We start from the raw sequence: 17,127 nt of genomic DNA, 5'->3' as shown, positions 1-17,127 counted from the left end.
GGGCCGCTTCTGCCACCCTTGGGCTCCGTCCTCCCCTTCTCTCTCCCCACCTCTGTTGCACCAGGCTTGAGGGCAATGTCCTCACCTTGAAGATGACTCTGATGTTCTCACCCAGCGGATCCACATTCTGGAAGGAGAGCTTGAGGGGGACTGCGTTGGAATTGAAGTAGGAACAGTCCTGCCACAGTAGAGAGGGCAGTGAGGAGGATCAGGGTGGTCCACGCCCAGGAAGGAGAATGGCCTGTCTCCTCGGGTCAAGGTGCTTCCCTCCACCTGCTTGTGGTTTCTTCCAGATTTTCTCAGGAGCCCTATTCCTCCCCGAGTGCCATCGTCTATGCAGCTGGTTGTGAGCTCAGCTAGAGTACCTGCTCTCTCATCCCTTCAGTTCATTCTGCACACAACTTATGGGTTATGTGGCTTCTGGTAAGTCATGTGTCCCGTCTACACCTCAGTTTACTCCGCTGTGCAATGGGGCTCCCAACAGCACTGACTTTGTAAGTCATGAGGACGAAGTGCGATAACCAGCTTGAAGCACTCAGCAGTGCAGGACCCAACAGTGCTCATAAATAACACACGACAGCTTCTCCAGGCCGGCTTCAACCCAACCCGGTCACGAGACACTTCGCTAGCACTCCACCCTGTTTCCCCACAGCTGCTGGGGAAAAGTCCCTGTGCGCCAGGGTTGGGGAAGGACCCCAAACATGCCTTTCTTCCTCATCTTTCTCAATAAATGGGTGTGCAAGGACCTCACCTCCACTGAATCCTCCCCACTCCAAGAGCCCCAAACCCACTGGTCACTTACCCTGGGCACGATGCCCTTAACCAGAAGACTGGGGCTGAGTGGCAGGCGACAGGAGCCATTAAGGGCAAAGAACTGTTTTACCTCCTCCAGGCCATTGCGGAGGATCCCCTGAGAGGACGGGAGGAAGCAAAGGAGAAGGGGTGAGGTGAGGGTCCCATAGCTGCACCCAGCACTAGGCCTCTCCCCAGGGCAGGCATCTGACAGTGACTGGTCTGAAAACAGATCCCTGGGAACATGGGCAGCCTCCAGGAGACCATGAGAAAGAAAGACCAGCCCTCCCATACCGAAGCCTGGGACAGTGTGTGGGCAGCAAGCCCAGCACCTCAAGAGGCTAGATGATGACAAAGCAGCATAACGCAGGCCCCGTGAGCCAGGAGAGCAGGCTGCGAGTCAAGGGGAAGAGGCTGCTCAGACTGCTGCCAAGAAAAGCTAACAATTTGGACTTTACAATCTCAACTTTTCAATGTTAGCCACAGGCACACTGCTGGCCTAACTCAGCCCATCTGTGCAAACAGGGAAAGGTGCCCTCTGTGGGTGGCAGCAGCCCTGAGCCACAGCGCACAGCATGGCGAACAAAATCGCACTGCACTTCAGCCCTCGCTTGCCCCCTCTGCCTGGGTGCTCTGGTGTAGTAAACAACTTTGCCGGCCAAACAAAACATACCCATGGGCTTTATCCAGCTTGCAGACTGTCAGTTTGTGACCTGGGGGTTAAAGAGTACATCCTTCCAGCCCCTAAATCAGAGATGGTTGAGTGCCATCCTGCTGGTTAGGGTGCCTAGGAAGTTAATGACTGGCTGCAGAAGCCCAGGACCAGAAATGGGCAGAAGCAGCCTCACTGCACTCACCTGCCGTGCAGATGGGGCGGCCTCCCGGACCTGCTGGGCCAGCTTGGCCAGGGTGTTGACAAGCCAGCACTGGCGGTTAAACTCCTCTCTCAGCCCCTTGCCGCAGCAGCACAGCAAGGCTGCCAGCAGGTACTGGTAGCGGATGCTGAACTGGGAGTCCTTGAGGCCGTCCTTCAGCAACCTGCAAGGCAAACGAAGCGGGGAGTCAGGCCGCTCAAAGGATCACAGGCCAGGGGGTGTAGGGGGAGAGGGATCAGACCCAGCTCCAACCCCAGACTTGCAAGGGAAAATAGCTCTGCACGCACAGCTCGTTCATCCCTACCCCAGTCTGTGCCCACTCTGCCTTTAAGTAGAGCTCAAAGCCTCTTGGCATCCATTTCTCCTTTCTTTCCACCGTGTGTGGGTGGGTAGGAGGGCCAGGGAAGATCCTCACTGTGCTACCCGGGGATGGACTGAGACCCCCTGAGCATAAGGGGCTGGCCCAAAGCCACATGGGAAGTGAGCAACATACTAAAACCCCAGCCTGCATGCCTAGGAGTCAAACACTCTCAAGTAAAGGGCCTACATCTCCCCTGCCTTTTTTGCACAGTTTTACCAGAAGAAGTAGTGAGTCACTCTCAAGTCAGAGATGGCCCGTTTCAGGAGGAAGCGCACCAAGGGGCTATCCAGGTAGCACTCATACTTTAGGGCCTGTTTAGGAGAGAGAGAAGATGAGGCTATATTGACTGCCTGTAATCCATACCTACTACCACTACCTCCACCCTAGGTTCTAAGGGGGAGAATGCAGACTAAGCTGGGGATTGCAGGGCAGGATCGTCAGAACTGGAGGGCAGGCCATTCCACCCACCTGCACGAGCTGGGGCAGGTAGTCAAGGAGCTCAGCATCCGACAAGGAGCCGATCCACTGGACAGCCATACGCCGCACCTCCTGGTCTGGGAAGCTGTGAAACAGACCCCAGCACTCTGACCACCCAGCCACAGGCACCGGAGCGAGCCGGCACCCTCACACCTGAGCTTCGGAGGCATGGGCAGAGAAAAAACAAAGTCTCTCAGACTCTGCCAAAGCTACTAGAAGAATCCTTAGCACCTTCTCTGGAGAGCGACCTTGAAAATGGCCCTGTCCTCTGGTCAAAGCTGGACTCAGGCCACAGATGAGCAGGAAGGTAGTCACGTTTCTTCCTTGCATGACTTATAGAGAACAGGACAGAGCCCCCGATCCTGGTCCCAAAGACCTCTTCCTTAGCTCCCCCTGTGCCAGAAACCCCCGTCACCAAAGAGCCCTCATGGCGGTCAAAGCTTGTGTCTTGGTACTGCCCTTTAATGCACATCTTGACAAGTGAATAACAGAGAGTTGTGGAATTTTATATAAGCCCAAACACCTTGATAGAATTAGTTTAGCAGAGCAAAATCATTGCCTCAAAAAGTTCTGAAGGCAAGACAGGACGGAGTACATTTGAATTTCTGAAAAGGTGAGAAAGAAGCTAAGGATACCAGGTACCGTCTGGGAAACACAGCCCAGCAGTCTGAGACTAGGAGCCTTGTGTCCCCCGAGAGCTCTTCAGAGGAGAGAGGGAAGAGAGGACTGTTAGAGTAGAATGAAATGAAAAGGTCTGGGTCACATGGGTGTATGCACTTGCCAAAACTCGGCAACTGTGCAGGTAAGGCTGGGGCATGTCCTTACACGTAGGTTTTGCCTCAAAAGAAAAAAAAACAAACATTGAGCTCTAGCCAATGATATTCATGCTAAAGTATTTGAGGGGGGGGGAGTTATGATGCCCGCAATTTACATCAATATGCATTAAAAAATAAGATGGACTGAAGGATGGATGGATGGAAGGATGGATAGGTGGGAGGATGGATGGATGGATGGATGGGTGGGAGGATGGATGGGTGGAAGGATGGATGGATGGATGGAAGGATGGATGGATGGATGGATGGATACACATCCAATAAAGCAGAGCAAATGCGAATGGCTAGAGTCCAGCTAAAGGCTAATGGGTAGACAGATGATCACTGTAAAATGTTCAATTTTGTTATTACATGTTTGAGAAATGTTCATAATATAACATTGGGGGGAGGGAATGAGCCAAAGACAGAAAAGGAGAAGTGGAAAAGCCTTGAATTTCCAGCCCTACTTTATCACTTTGCCCAGGGCTGGCTCAGGTCAGCTGGCTCAGGCCACTGGCTTTTCCCAGTGGACAGTGCCAAGCCCTGGCTTCTGGAAGGACACCTGGTCAGTAAAGGTGAGTGTTACAACTCACGTGGCATGTAGGAGCCCCAGGGCATCCTGGTGGTTCATGTGGGTCCACTGCTTCAGGAGAACATAGATGTCAGGCAGGCAAGCCCACTCCCAGGTGGGGGCGCTGGCGAGTACCAGTGGAAGTGAGCTCACCTCCGAGTGGCAATAATATCGTTTCTCCCACAGGCGTTTCTTGTCAGCATCAGTGAGCCTGGGGTGCGGGTAGTAGGGGAGGTGAGAGAGCAGAGTCAGCCAGAGGGTAGGGTATTTATTCTCCAACAGAATGCTACGCACTCTCCAACTCAGTGGTTCCTCAACTTTGCGGCATTACAGTCACCGGAGGCGCTTTGTAAAATCCTCATGCCCAGGCCACAGCCCATACTAATTAACTTATAACGTATGGGGAAGTGACATTAGTATGTTCAAAAGATGCCTAGGTGACTGCAATGTGGAAAGGGAACCGGGGCCCAAAACTCATCTTCCATGCTGACTCTGAGATGTCTCAGACCTGAGGCAGAATGCAGGGCCAAAGGCACAGAATTTGCTCCTCCTCCTAAGAATGCCCTTTTGGGGCACTACTCCCAAGTACAGCCACCAGAGGGCAGTGGTCCCCACAGGGCAGGGTTTGGGCAGCTCAGAGACATCCTGGGGCTTCCTGGGGCCAGCTGGAGGATTTATAGGACCTTCAGCTAATTAGGCCTTGCCTGAGAGCAGGTGTCTAATGGGAGAAGGAAGCTAATGAAGCCAGAGGTCCATCAGAGAAGTGGGGGCAGAGGTCTCCAGTCACTCAGCTACTCTGGCTGCACTGGGTGGGGCAGGAAGGAGAGAGAGGAGCCCTGTCTCTGTCTGTTTCCCCCTCCCACAACAGGCACAGGGCCATGCAGGAGCCAGAGAGGTGCGGGGAGACAGCAGGTATCCCTCCAGTTCCTGATTCCTCAGCTCCCTTCTCTAATCCTGGTGGGAGAAGCAGCCCCAGGGAGGACATCAGCTTGGACTCCCTTACCCAGCTTGCCTTGACACCTGATCCTTTTTGAAAAGTGACAGGGCCAGAGAAACGCAAAGGCTGTGGGTATGGAAGGAACAGGAGATGGGGGCAGGGTGGCGCAGTCAGCAGCCCGCTGCCCCAGTGGACAGCAAGTAGTAGCCGGCGTATCTGCAGGGTGGGGCAAAGCTCTGGTCCTCTTGGCAAGCTGAGTCCGGGCCAAGTTTCCATCACGGGGGTGGGCATTCCCAGATCTAATTTCCTAACCCATACGGCTCCACTTGCCTAGTGTCAGCTTGTGAGAAAAGGACTGGGGCCTGCCCTCAGCAGAACCCTCTCTCTACTACTTCCTGCTTCCACCCTATCCCTCCTCTACTCCCAAAGCAGGAGGACAAGGTCATAAAGTGGGAAGGTGAGAGAGGTCAGACAGAATGTGTTAGACTTAGTGGGGGCTGAGCCACACGTGGGGGATGCCGTGGGCCTCACCAGTACAGGGATTCCTTCTGCATGATGTTCTTAAGCACGCGTTGGTCTTCCTCCAGGAGGCTGCTGAACTCATAGCAGGGGCTGAACTTGTCTCCAGAGGGGCTGGTAAACTTGACATCAAACGCCGAGGCAGGGAAGTCAATCTGAGGGGTGGCATCAGAGAAGAAAGGAGAGAGAACAGGAAGTGAGAGGGGGCTGCCACCTACTCCGGTCTCCAGATTCTCCCTCACATGCCAGCGTTCCTGCCTCCCTGACCCTCGGGTCCTTTGTCTATAAAATAACCCTGTAAAACTTGGTGCTGTCTAAAGTCCCTTTCAGCTGAAACACTGAGCAAAATAAGAGAAGGAAATGAAGAGAGAGAAATAAAAATGGGCAAGTGAGGAAGAGGTTGGCCTGAGGTACATCTAGGTGAGGGACGGACCGGCCTCAGCCAGAGCTCTGAAATAAAGTGTCGCCAGGCTGAGCCACTAGACCCTCCAAGCTGAGGTGGGGGAGCCTTCAGCGCAGTGCTGGAGGGCACTGCTGCCTGATGAGAGTCAGGCCACGCACGGGGTGAGGGCCCTACCAATTCTAAAGCCTGAGACACTGGGTTCCCTGCTCCATGCTGCCAAGTGTCTGTCCTCCTAAAAGGGATATCGAAGCTGAGTGAGTCAGTTCCCAGAAGGAGTTCTGTGTTCCCTCATTCAGCAAGTGTTTACTAAACCCTAGTATGTGTCAAGCACTCTTCTGTGCCCTCCATGTAGAATGGAAAATAAGACAGGCCAGAATGCTTTTTGAAGCTTTCATTCTGTATCACTCTATCTCGTTTCATGTCCACTTTGATGTTGCATGTTCCATACCGAATGCATCTGATGACCACAGAATGTGGAGCCGGAAACCAGTAGCCAGACCTGGGTGCTGACCAGCTCCTCCTCCCCTCCCTAGGAGTCTGTGCACCCACTAGAGCTCTGAGTGACTGCTTTGGGGAGCACTTCCCCTCAGGCCCCAAGACAGGACAGCTACGATTCTATCACACTCGTAATATGAGGGTTCAACACAAGGGACACCAAAGAGCTGAGTCGTGGATACGGAGGGTCTCAGACCCTGTCTTTAGGCCCCTTAACATCTACATTAACCTCCAGGATGTGGGTATGGGTTCCACAGAACTCACCCTCCCACCCCGAGTCTAACCACACTCACCTAGTTGCTCAGTCACATCATCATCCCATGCCCAAAGTTCCAGCATTTTCTCCTCCATCCCAGCCCAACCTCAAGGCAAAGCCTGGCACTGACTCTGCTGTGGTCCTGATGAGTGGGTGGGAGGCAGGGATGGGGCTGGGTTCTCACCTGCAGGATTACGCTGTCCGGCTGGTGGAAATTAGGGGTGCTCCAACGGGCGCTGGAGTTTTCCTGTGTTGCTGGCCATAAGCCCAAAAGCTTCCGGCCACAGGTCAGGATGCTAAGGAGGATGGAGGGGGTGGTGGTGGCAGATGAGCCAATAAAGCCAGTGGCTAAGGACATGGTTTTCCTTCTGCTCCCCAATCCAAAAATCTGAGTTTTGTGCTTGAAGCCACCACTCAAATACTCTCTCTCATTCCCCCAGGACCACAGCCTTTTTCTTCTTCCAAGTCCAAGAAAAGCACCCTCTTCTAGGAAGCTTCTTAAGCTAACCACACCCTGGTCTGGATGATCTGGTGGCAGGGATGCCTTCCTGATGTAGACAGCCAAACCAGGTGACCTTTAAGGTCCTTCTAATGACAAGATCAGATGACATGTTACCCGAGCATTGCATTTCCATGCCTCTCCCCAACGGTCCTGTGCCACCAATCCTTCCCAGTAGCCCTTGGTTACATCCATCATCTTGGTCACTAGTCCTGTGCCTTGGTCCCTTCCACCAGGGTTGGGACCCTCTGGACTCTGACAAGTGAGTCCCTCATGTCCAACCCTCCCGATAGGTAGCGGCCAGTGGAACAGCCAGGACCCTCCCTATCCCCCTCCTTCCCTTCCAAGGCCAAGAAGCTACTGCCCTGGGGTTCACGTACTGCCTGAAGTTGAAGAGCGGGGTAGTGACCCAGCCCAGGGCTTCAGGGGCCCGCCGCTGCTTAATGGCCTCCGAGGAGCTCCCGGGCGGGGGGATGGGCAGAGCATACAGAGTGGCACACAGCAGCGTCTCCCGAGGCAGCCGGTTCACCTGCACTGGGAAGCAAATCCTAGGGAGAACAGGAGATGACATCAGGAGGTGCTGACCCTGGGATTTCAAGCAGGTGGCCCAGGAAGTCAAGCTGAGGCTGAGAACTTGGCCCTCCTTTCAGGATGTCTGACACGCTCCGTGGGGAAGCCTTCCTGTTGAACCAGGACAGTCCCGCACTGTAGGTAAAACCTCACTGGACGCTCCCACAAGCTCAGTGTAGTGCCTCTGCAGCCCCTCAGTAAGGTGAGGCAGACACCCCCTCATTTGGGGACTATCCGTGGTGACCAGACAAAACTGGCTGGCCCAGAGCCATCTCAGAGTTCAGGTGGCTGCATGTCCCACACTGGGAGCCTCACGCCTTCCCCTGTTTTAGGATTTCTGCAGAGGACCACCAAGAAGCTGCTGCTCCTTGGACACTCCTTTTCCACTGAACAATCCCATCCCTCCCCCACATCCGGCTGCTGAGAACCAGGAAGCAGCAACATGCTCTCTGCCCTCAGTTCACCCTCCCCCACAGTCCTCCACCTGTCTGTCTTCTCCCTGTCCCCTTCTCCTAACCCACAGGGCACATCATGGTTTGCTCTCATCCCAAACATTTTCAAAGCCAAAAGGATAAAGAGAAGGGACTTCTCAAAAGTGAGGGGGGAGCGCTCAGCCCTCGCCATGACACGAGCCCAGCTGTCCTCTCCCAGGCTCCTCTGCGGGAACCACGGGGCCACTCCCTCAGAGCTCAGGATAAGGAGGTAGGGTGGGGTGGGGTAGAGCTGTGGAAAGAGAGCGAAGGCCCACATTACCTTTCCGGGAAGCTGTCCCTGGGACAAAGTCCACACTGTCACACCCTTCTGGCAGTCCAGGACCGTCAGCTTCTATGCCAGAGGGCACAGAGGCAGACCTGCCACCCCCAAGGTTAGCAGTTTGATGATAAAGCAGCCTCCCTCCAGGCTGCCCCTCACTCCTCCAGGGGACTCTCCTCTCCACCCAAGTGAGACACTCCCTCCCTCCCTCCCACCAAAGACTGGCAGAGCTCTGTTCTGTCCCAGCTGCCTGGTGGGGAGGGGGGGAGCAGCACAGCTATAATTAGGGCCCCTCCAGCAGCCATCGGATATGCCAGGGGCCTGGCTGGGGTGGCAGAGCGCGCGGCTGCTGGGCCTATTTTGAGAGAGAATCAGCTGACCCCATAGCAAAGAGCAGAAGGAGCTGGGCCTGGTCCCTTTCTTTTCACCCAGGAAGAGGGTTCCAGCCTCCTGTCAAAGGAAGAGGGGAGTGAAGAAACGTTCTCACTGAAATCATGACCCCTGGAACTGGTCAAGGCCCCTCTCTTCAGTGCTTGCGTGTGCCTGGTATTCCACAATCCCCCATGGACCTTCCCCAAGGGGCAGTCAGGATAATCAGCAGGTTAGCTGCAGCCCTGAACCTCCTCCCTGCCTAAGAAACCCCTCCTTCCCTCTGCAACCCATTCTTCAACATCACATCACTTATAAAAGGGCTGCCTCCTCCAGGAAGGGTTCCTGGGATGTGCTGGTTCCAGTTCTGGGTCAGCCACTTACAACCTTGGGCAACTACTCCCACCTCTGCACCTCAGTTTCCTCACCACTGAAAAGGGTCACACAGCTTCGCTTGTGTGGTGTGTATACATAGTCCGTGTGTTTTTTGCTGTGTAACACTGTGGCTACCGCACTAGAAGTGGGCTATACAGATAAAATTTTCACGCACAAAAATCCCCTTGTATCACAAGTCAGTGTCAGTCACTTGGAACAGGACCTGAGAGGTCTCTCTCAGCATTTATCATGTGCTAGGTATTGCCATGTCCCAACGCTCTCGAACAATCCTACAGGTAGGTCCTATTACCATGCCCACTGGGGCTGGATGAGCCGCCCCAGGCTGCACCTGCAGGAAGGACGGCAGAATGACCGCACTCAGAGCCTGTGCTCTGACCCTTCACTGTAGCGTCTTTTCCCCAGTGAGGGTGCCAAAAGGAATCCTCTGGGGCATCTGGATGGGCAATGCTAAGAAGACACTTCTGCAAGGCTCCAGGCAGGGCACCAGCCCTTTGGGATTCCAGGCAGAAATCTCAGGCAGGGAGTAGAATGAGACCCAGAGAGTAGGCAGGCTGAGCGAGGACAGGCCTGGCTCATTCTATACCTCTGACCCTCTATGGGGAAAGGGTCTAAGGCCAATTTTGTGGGGTCTGCCGGGCCTGGAGCACTGTATAGCATCCCTCCCTTGGCAGTGGAAGTAACTAAGGCCAGAGAATGCCAAGGGAGTGGGGGAACTCAGGAGAAGCCTCCAGGGAGGCTCTCCTGCCCCGGGGTTGTTGCATGAAAAGACTTTGTTCACACCTTTGTTGCACTAAGAATCACACAAGTGTGAAGACAGGAGAGAGGGCCTGCCTCACCAGTTGTCCAGCTATAAAGTGTCCCCCCATCGACCTACTTCAGCAACCTTGGCCTCCCCAAGGACCCTCTCCGTCTGTCTAATATGCACTCCAAATACTGAAGCAGTAGTTCTGCTCTTCAGATGAAGACTCAGATGTTGTCAGTATGGGGAAGTGAACCTGGGGCGGCAAATGAGGACTTTCTGACTCTCTGGAGTGAGGACAGAGCACAGCTCACAACAGACCGGGGCAGGCAAACACCTGGCAGCGGCTTGAGGCGTCCTCGCCTCCATTTCCTTCCTGTTTTGCGTGGCTGACGCCTATCTTCCTGGCAGCAGCCTATTGTTGATAAATGCTAATAAATACTATCTTGGGCTTATGGTTTTCACATTCATACCTCATCTATCTCATGTCAATGCCACAACTGTCTCTAAGTTAGCAAATGTCCCCACTTTACAGTTTGAGAGACTGAGGCATAGAGAGGCCAGAACGAGATTAAAATACAGCCTGGTTTCCGTGGCTCTAAGCCCATTATTCTTTCCTCTACACAACTTTCTCTTCTCCATTTATAAGTCCCCTCTCTGTATTCTGTGGAAACTTGGGGAAGAAAAGTCAGGGAAATCTTTTAAGGGATACAAGATCAAAACAATGAGTTATCGGTGAAACTAACACACAGCTAACATTGTATGTGACCCTTCACGGTTCACCAAGAGCCTTCACGGCCACTTCTCCTCGGAGTCTCATAACAGCTTGAGGGGTAGAAGTTATACTTGTCCTCATTTAAGAGTTAGGGAAGTGGAGACTCAGGAGGCTGAATGACTGGTTTGGTTAGGGTTAGTGACCACACCTGGTTCCTGCGGAGGCTGGAGGGAGGGCTTACCGCTGGTCCCAGATGATGAGGTGAAAGAGGTACTTGGAGAAGTGAGCCCGGCGGGTCTGCAGGGGGCTGCACAGCTCCTTACCGCCATGGCTGAGGGAGCAGGAGAGGTAGAAGTCTTCATAGCTACAAGAGAGGGGGGGCAGGTCAGGCCACTCAGCTCTCAAACCCCCTCTCAGTCACCTCAACTATGCCAACACTATTTCCCTTGGTAAAACTCCTCTGGCTCTCTGGGGACTGTAACAGAGGTCACAGACAGGGTGGCCAGATCGGATTTGCAGAAGTGTGCTCGGGGAGAAGCAAGTCAATCTGGATCCCCCTGCCCAGTTTCAGGCTCCACCCTGGGTCATGTTTTTTCCCTACTTCGCAGGGAACCAGCCATGCAGCCTCCTCCTTCCAGTCAGCTCCAGCCCACGGGGGTCGGGTATGCGTGTGTGCACATGCGCAGGTGAGAAGGGTGGGGGATGAAAACGACATCTGCCCACTTGAATGCCAGCACATGGGGGTCCCTGTGGCTTGTGACAGGTGCCTGACAGAAGAGGTCAGAGAAGGCCCTGGTTTCCCAGGCTGCCTCTTTGTTCTCTGTCAATTGCCTGGAGGAATACATTAAGTGAGGAACAAAGAGAGAAGGGGAGGGAGGGGCAGAAGGGGTCCGGAAGGGGGAGGTGGAGCCGAATGCCTATTCCCCCAGGCCTTGGACGCTGGGGACCCTGCGGAGGAGCTGAGGATTACCCAATGAAGGAGCCTCTCTACACCCACCACTTCAATCCAGAAGAAGGGTCATCTTCCACCTCCCCGCCCTTCCCCCTGTGCATCTGCAGGGGAGTGCAGTCATTGGCTGTGGGGCAGGCACTGGATCTGGGAAGCAGCCATCTGTCACCAAGTCTCCATCAGCTGGCCTTGGAAGGGAGGGGGCAGGGATGCCTGTGCAGCCAGCACTGAGCCAGCACTAAGAGGAAATGGCAGGATCTGCCCCAGGCAGCCTCTTCCCCATCTCCTAGGAGACCTTTTCTCCCCTGTGTGCCCCTCAGGAACTTGGCTCTCCCCCTCAGCCACTGTGCACCATGATGCCAGAGATCTAAATGTTGGGCAGTGGGAGAAGCCATGTGGAAATCAAACTGCTCCCCGCTGCAAGCCATCAGCCCTGGGCTCACCTGGCAGCCCAGGTGATAGGGATGCGGTGAGTGGCATAGACAGTGAAGGCCAGGGGCCTGGGGAAATGGCAGGCCTCCTGGACCAAGTCATGCTTGTGGCTCCCGTGAACTGCTGTCTGGAAGTCTGCATTGAACGTACTGCAGTACAGCTCCACCAGGTCCAAGATGGCAGCTGTCAGGGCTTCCACGACCTTCTCTGTGAAAGGAAGGGGTCAGAAGGAAAAGTCACGAGGCCTCAACAAGCCCCATCTTGTTGCCATGGTGCTGACTAGGATGGAATACTCTAGGAAATAGTCCCCAAATGCCAGTCAGATTTCTAAGTAGCTGTGACAAAGTGCACCCATCTGTGATGAGATGACAAAAAAGCAGGAGCATAGGCTTCTCATCAAATGACAGATATTAAATTTTAAACTGTCCTTTTACACATTGTAACTTACTTAATGTGAAATGTCCTTTCTTTTAGGAAATAGTGGGAATCACAATTGTCGGTGACTTTAAAAAAGTCATTGCTTGGCAAAATAAAAGATGACAATTTCTATGTTGGTCCCCAAAATAAAACTTTCAGAACATTTTACTGGTCCATGAAACCCAAAAGACTGAGAATCACTGACTAAAAATCCCAGAGCATGGGCTTTGTAGGGCAAAGTTCTGCTTGAAAGACTCAAGGAGGAATCCTAGTGAAAAACAACTTATCACCTGCTCCCCAGGCCCATCCTAACTTGGAAACGCAGGGCTGATGAGATGCTTGGAGAATACCGTATCTTTCAGACTATAAGATGTACTTTCCCCCCCAAATTTGGGAGGAAAATGGGGGTGTGTCTTATAGTTGGAATGTAGCTTACCTGGCTCGCTGGGGGGGGGGGGGGGAAGGGGGTCGTGGTGGAGTGGGGTTTTTTTTCCCTATTTTCCTCCTCTAAAACCTAGGTGTGTCTTATGGACCAGTGCGTCTTATAAGCCGAAAAATTCGGTAATCACAACCTCCCTAAGGGAGAGTTTTCGCATCTGGAACCCAGGGCTAACTCTGCATCACCACCCCACCCCATCCTCACACTCACACCCCCTCATCACCACCTCCCAGGGACACCACAGGAATAACCAGTAAAAATAATGAGAAAACACTGTGTGGAAAGAAATGTGATCTCCAGATGTGCCCACGCCTCTGATAAGGAAACAGACAACGCCCGGGCAGTCAGGAGGGCCGGGAGGAATGGAATCCGCCCACAGTCGGCAGTGTCTACCTGCCCCTACTGCATAAAGACAGAGCAGTTCTTACCTCGGTTTTCCCTCACAGCCAAGACACTGGGGTCCTGTTGGGGAAAAAGGAGAAGGAGGGGAACTTCAGGGCCACGGCCTTTTCCGTCCCAGCTGGAAGAAGGGCTCTTCACAGCTGCGCTCCTCTGGACCAAACTGAACTGAAGTGTGAGGAGCAGAGATTCCCCAGGGAGGACAAAGTAATGGTTTGTACCAGATCCGTGTAACGGACAGAGGGAGCCAGACCAAGGATAAAATCATAGTGTCTACCCAGATGAGACATGCTGACCCTCAGACCACTCCACTTACAGACCACAGTCCCCACCGGGGAGTCAGGAAGCCCCTGGCTCAGGAGGTTTTGGTTTTGCACCCTGATCCTGATGCAAACTGCCAGCCAATGCCTCAGTGATAGCAAGTAAAGTGTTTGCTGGTTCCAGCTCCCAGCAATCAGTCCCAGGCGGGGGACCCTAGCCTACCCTCATCCTCAGGAAGAGGGGACACACTTGGCATCCCTTTCCCAAGAACTCTTGTTGCTATTCAAACATAAAAGATGGAGGTGCGGGGAAGAGCCTGGACAGCTAATTACCCAATTGCCTGTGGATATTCCTGTCCCTTCCCCATGCTAGTGCTCTGGGCCCCATTACCTTCTGAATTTTAGGCTGCACACGGGAGGGGCAGGGGGGCAGCTGGTTGAGAGCTCTGGTGATCTCGAGGGTTTCCACGGCAGCCAGGGCGTTGCAGATGGCCTTAACAGACTGGACCACCCTGTCAGCCTTCAGTGGGAAGTCCCCCTGTGAGAGGAGGCACAGTGAGGCTGGCAGGCTGGCACTCTTAGCCTTCGGCGCCCAGTGTGGGAGGAAAGGGCTGGGAGGAGTATGAGCTCATGACCCTCAGGAGAAACTAGTGGAATCCATGCTTCATTTTCAAACACCCAACATCGGCGAATAATCACTCCTAGTGAATTAAATGAGCCATGCTCATGTTCCCCAGGTCTGTCTGAGCCATCCTCCCTGAGCTTCCTCTTACTCCCCGCTACAGCCTACTTGTACTATACAAACACACACGGCGCCTCCCACAGAGATACCCATAGGGAATAGCAAGGAGGCCGAAGAGACCACACCAAGGCACCACTTGTCCATGCAGCCTTATTTCTCACACTGTCTCCCAGAATTTTTAGACAGATTTCATCTCGTACCCCAGACATGCCACGCCCACTCCTTCCCCTCTGTACTCTGGCTCCTGCAGTGTTCTTATTTGGAATTCCCTCACTGTCCTGCCCTGATTACCACTATACATTCAAACCATGGGCCAGCTAAAATCCAACTTCCTCCCCAAAGCCCTGGCTGGCCAGTCCCCTTCTCTCTGCCTCTCCATGAGCCCTTGATTAACTCATTACCACCCTGTTGTCAATTAACAGCTTTATGTTACTATTCCATTTGTACTCGTCCAGAGCAGCCTCTAACATAGGGCTGGACAAGTGCAGAAAAGGGGTTCAGAGGACCAGCCCCTCACCACAGGAAGTGTTCGAGCAGAGACTGCTAGAGCAGGGATTCTGGCATTGGTGAGAGCTTTGAACTAGACATAATGCTGAACTCCCCCAAAGGGAAGGGTCTATGACCACTACTGACTGAATCACTGAGACGAAGATTGTTTTGAGATCCCTATCTAAATTTCTTTAGTTTCACGACATTTGGGGCAAATGTTTATTATCGTGGTTTTGAGGCTTAAACACCTCTGTGAATGCAAGTAAGGAGAGCCTTGCCCTTCCCTGCCTCTAGGACCCTCCACCTCCTCAGGGTACTCCATCTATGACGCCAGAACCTCAGAACTTCCCAAAGCAGAGTTTCCTGGGCATTCGTGACTCACAGGACACACTCCAGTGCACATTCAAGTATAGCAGCTGGGGTGACAACTCAGTGTCCCTTAGCTTTGGAGATGCACTGCTGCAGAGACAAGATCAGGACACAGTTCCTAACCTACTTCTACAGAGGAGCAGAACCCTTCCCCACACATGAGCCAGCTACCCAACAGCCAGCAGTCCTGATTTGCCCATGAGCTAGGGGAATGAAAAGAAGTACTCTCCTGACGAATTTTCAATAGCTACTCCAGATCCCTTCTAGGGCGGGCTGATCCTAGGAGGACTGGGGGAGAGGCGGGGAGAAGCTTTGGGCAGCTGGACCAGCCCAGGATCTGTACTCACATCAGCCAGCAGGAAGGCATCCACCTCATTGTGGTAAGTGTCAAACAGAAGACTCAGGGCCTGCCTAGGAAGTTGGGGACAGGGAAAAGTCAAGTTGTAGAAGTCAGGACAGACCCCCCGCCCCATTTACTGGCCAACCCATTCTCTCCCTTTTTCCATGTCTCAGGAAACTGACTCTGGTTTAAAGGGGTTGCCACTCCTTCCATATGTCCCATGAAGACTGGAAGACAGCAAGTCTTTTCTACTCCGCCACCTCTCGCCTGGAGAATGATGGCAAAGTACTAGAGGGAAGAGATGTAACACACCTGGAGTGGGCATCGTCCCCATAAGACTCCTGGACTCCACCCCCAACACCTGCAAGAAGGCCTGGCTAAAAGGTAAACAAGGTGTCTGCTGGGGTCCCCTTAGAGTTCCTGCTTGGCCCAAATCCAAGATGGCACCCACTCTCACCTGCTGATGGTCTGTTTGACTGGCCTCTCCTGCAGATGGATGAGGTAGTTCAAAGTGGAGGGGCTCTGGTCATCGTTCACCTGTGTAACAAGTGCCCTATTCAGGGTGGGGCGGTACCTTCGTCTCAGCCCAGCGCTCCTACCCTACTCCCATTAAATGTGTTTGTTCCATATCACCCTCTGCTACCCCACGAACCGTCCGGGCCAGGTCGCTGCGTACAGATTTCTGCTCCATCAGCTGTAGCCGAATGTCAATGTCGAACTTGCGGCAGTACTGAATGTACTCATGGCTTCCTAGGGCATGCTTGCTGGCGGGACAGAGGGACAAGACCATTAGCATCCTGGCGACTTGGTGGGAAAGGAGGTTTAGACCTGAGCCTTAGGGAGAAACAGGAGAACCGGGAGGTGACCCAGCAGGGCTACTTGTGTTGTGCCCCCTACCTTGGCTCCTAGAAATGTCATGGTAGAGCCTGTCTAAAGAAAAGCCACCTAATACACTAGGCCCTCAGTCTGTATAAACACTGACTTTCCCAGATATTTATTACCTGTATTGTTATCAGTGGTTCACTCCAGGGTGGGAACTTCTGGTGGGGTGGGGAACAGAGGGACTTCTCAGGGGACAGTGTTTAAACCCCATTCTTGGCTTTGGTATACAAGTCATGCTGGAAGTCAGCCTGTACTCAGACTTGGGTGTGGAGCTCAGTGAGTGACGCTGTCCCCTTGTTGAGGTCCTGGGTGTCCCACCCTCTACTGTTACCAACTGGGGTGCTGAGGTCAGCCAAACACATTCAGGTCTGTTATCCCAACATCCATCAAAGGTCTGCTTCTCCCCTTCCTCTGTGGGTCCTGCCTGATTGTGAATAACTATATAAATCTCTACAGACTTCCTGGCAGACACCTGTCTGCTTCCCATTCCCTCTGCTCAAGTGACAAGTGAGACCCCACCACCACCCCAAGCTCAGAGAAGGAGGCCTAGGAAGTCCTTCCATGATTCAGCCTCTTCCTTCCTCCCAAATCACACCTCAGTCAGAAAGGAAACCCAGAAGAGAGGCAGAGCGAGTCTCACCTGCAGGCTAGCACTGCAGGCCTGGGCTAGGTTCCAGCAGCTGAGGAACAGAAGCCGGAAAGGGACTTCCTTCCTCAGCCCAGCTGGGAGTCTAGGCCAGCAATGCAGGAGAGAGTAGAGGAGCACAAGGGAGGGGGGTGTGTGGAGCCAACAGAGGTGCCCTGGCCCGAGGCCAGCCAGGGTTCAGTTAAGACTTAAGGGAGTTCTCCACATCCTGAAAGGCCAAGCCT

The 17,127-nt window shown here is 53.5% G+C and overlaps 1 protein-coding gene across 5 annotated transcripts in view; it reads right to left on the bottom strand.

The window, feature by feature from the left end:
- Window positions 1-17,127, bottom strand: part of PIK3C2B (phosphatidylinositol-4-phosphate 3-kinase catalytic subunit type 2 beta) — a 64,763-nt gene that overhangs the window by 17,516 nt on the left and 30,120 nt on the right. For 4 of the 5 annotated variants that reach the window (XM_024575024.3, XM_045182417.3, XM_045182421.2 and 1 more), the window contains 16 exons: window positions 16,028-16,139; window positions 15,833-15,912; window positions 15,383-15,446; window positions 13,827-13,973; window positions 13,205-13,238; window positions 11,932-12,127; window positions 10,781-10,903; window positions 7,378-7,545; window positions 6,683-6,794; window positions 5,357-5,499; window positions 3,911-4,099; window positions 2,497-2,590; window positions 2,245-2,339; window positions 1,650-1,830; window positions 803-910; window positions 86-178 (listed from right to left, as the gene is read on the bottom strand). In XM_024575024.3, coding sequence (XP_024430792.2) covers window positions 86-178; window positions 803-910; window positions 1,650-1,830; window positions 2,245-2,339; window positions 2,497-2,590; window positions 3,911-4,099; window positions 5,357-5,499; window positions 6,683-6,794; window positions 7,378-7,545; window positions 10,781-10,903; window positions 11,932-12,127; window positions 13,205-13,238; window positions 13,827-13,973; window positions 15,383-15,446; window positions 15,833-15,912; window positions 16,028-16,139 — 1,939 coding nt within the window. The remainder of the gene's footprint in view (window positions 1-85; window positions 179-802; window positions 911-1,649; window positions 1,831-2,244; window positions 2,340-2,496; window positions 2,591-3,910; window positions 4,100-5,356; window positions 5,500-6,682; window positions 6,795-7,377; window positions 7,546-10,780; window positions 10,904-11,931; window positions 12,128-13,204; window positions 13,239-13,826; window positions 13,974-15,382; window positions 15,447-15,832; window positions 15,913-16,027; window positions 16,140-17,127) is intronic. The other variant, XM_053915414.1, reaches the window with a different exon arrangement.

The sequence above is a fragment of the Desmodus rotundus genome, chromosome 12 (genome assembly GCF_022682495.2).
Source record: "Desmodus rotundus isolate HL8 chromosome 12, HLdesRot8A.1, whole genome shotgun sequence".
NCBI lineage: Eukaryota > Metazoa > Chordata > Mammalia > Chiroptera > Phyllostomidae > Desmodus > Desmodus rotundus.
The sequence above is the reverse complement of the archived record's forward strand: the minus strand, read 5'-3'. Positions and strand labels throughout refer to the sequence as shown.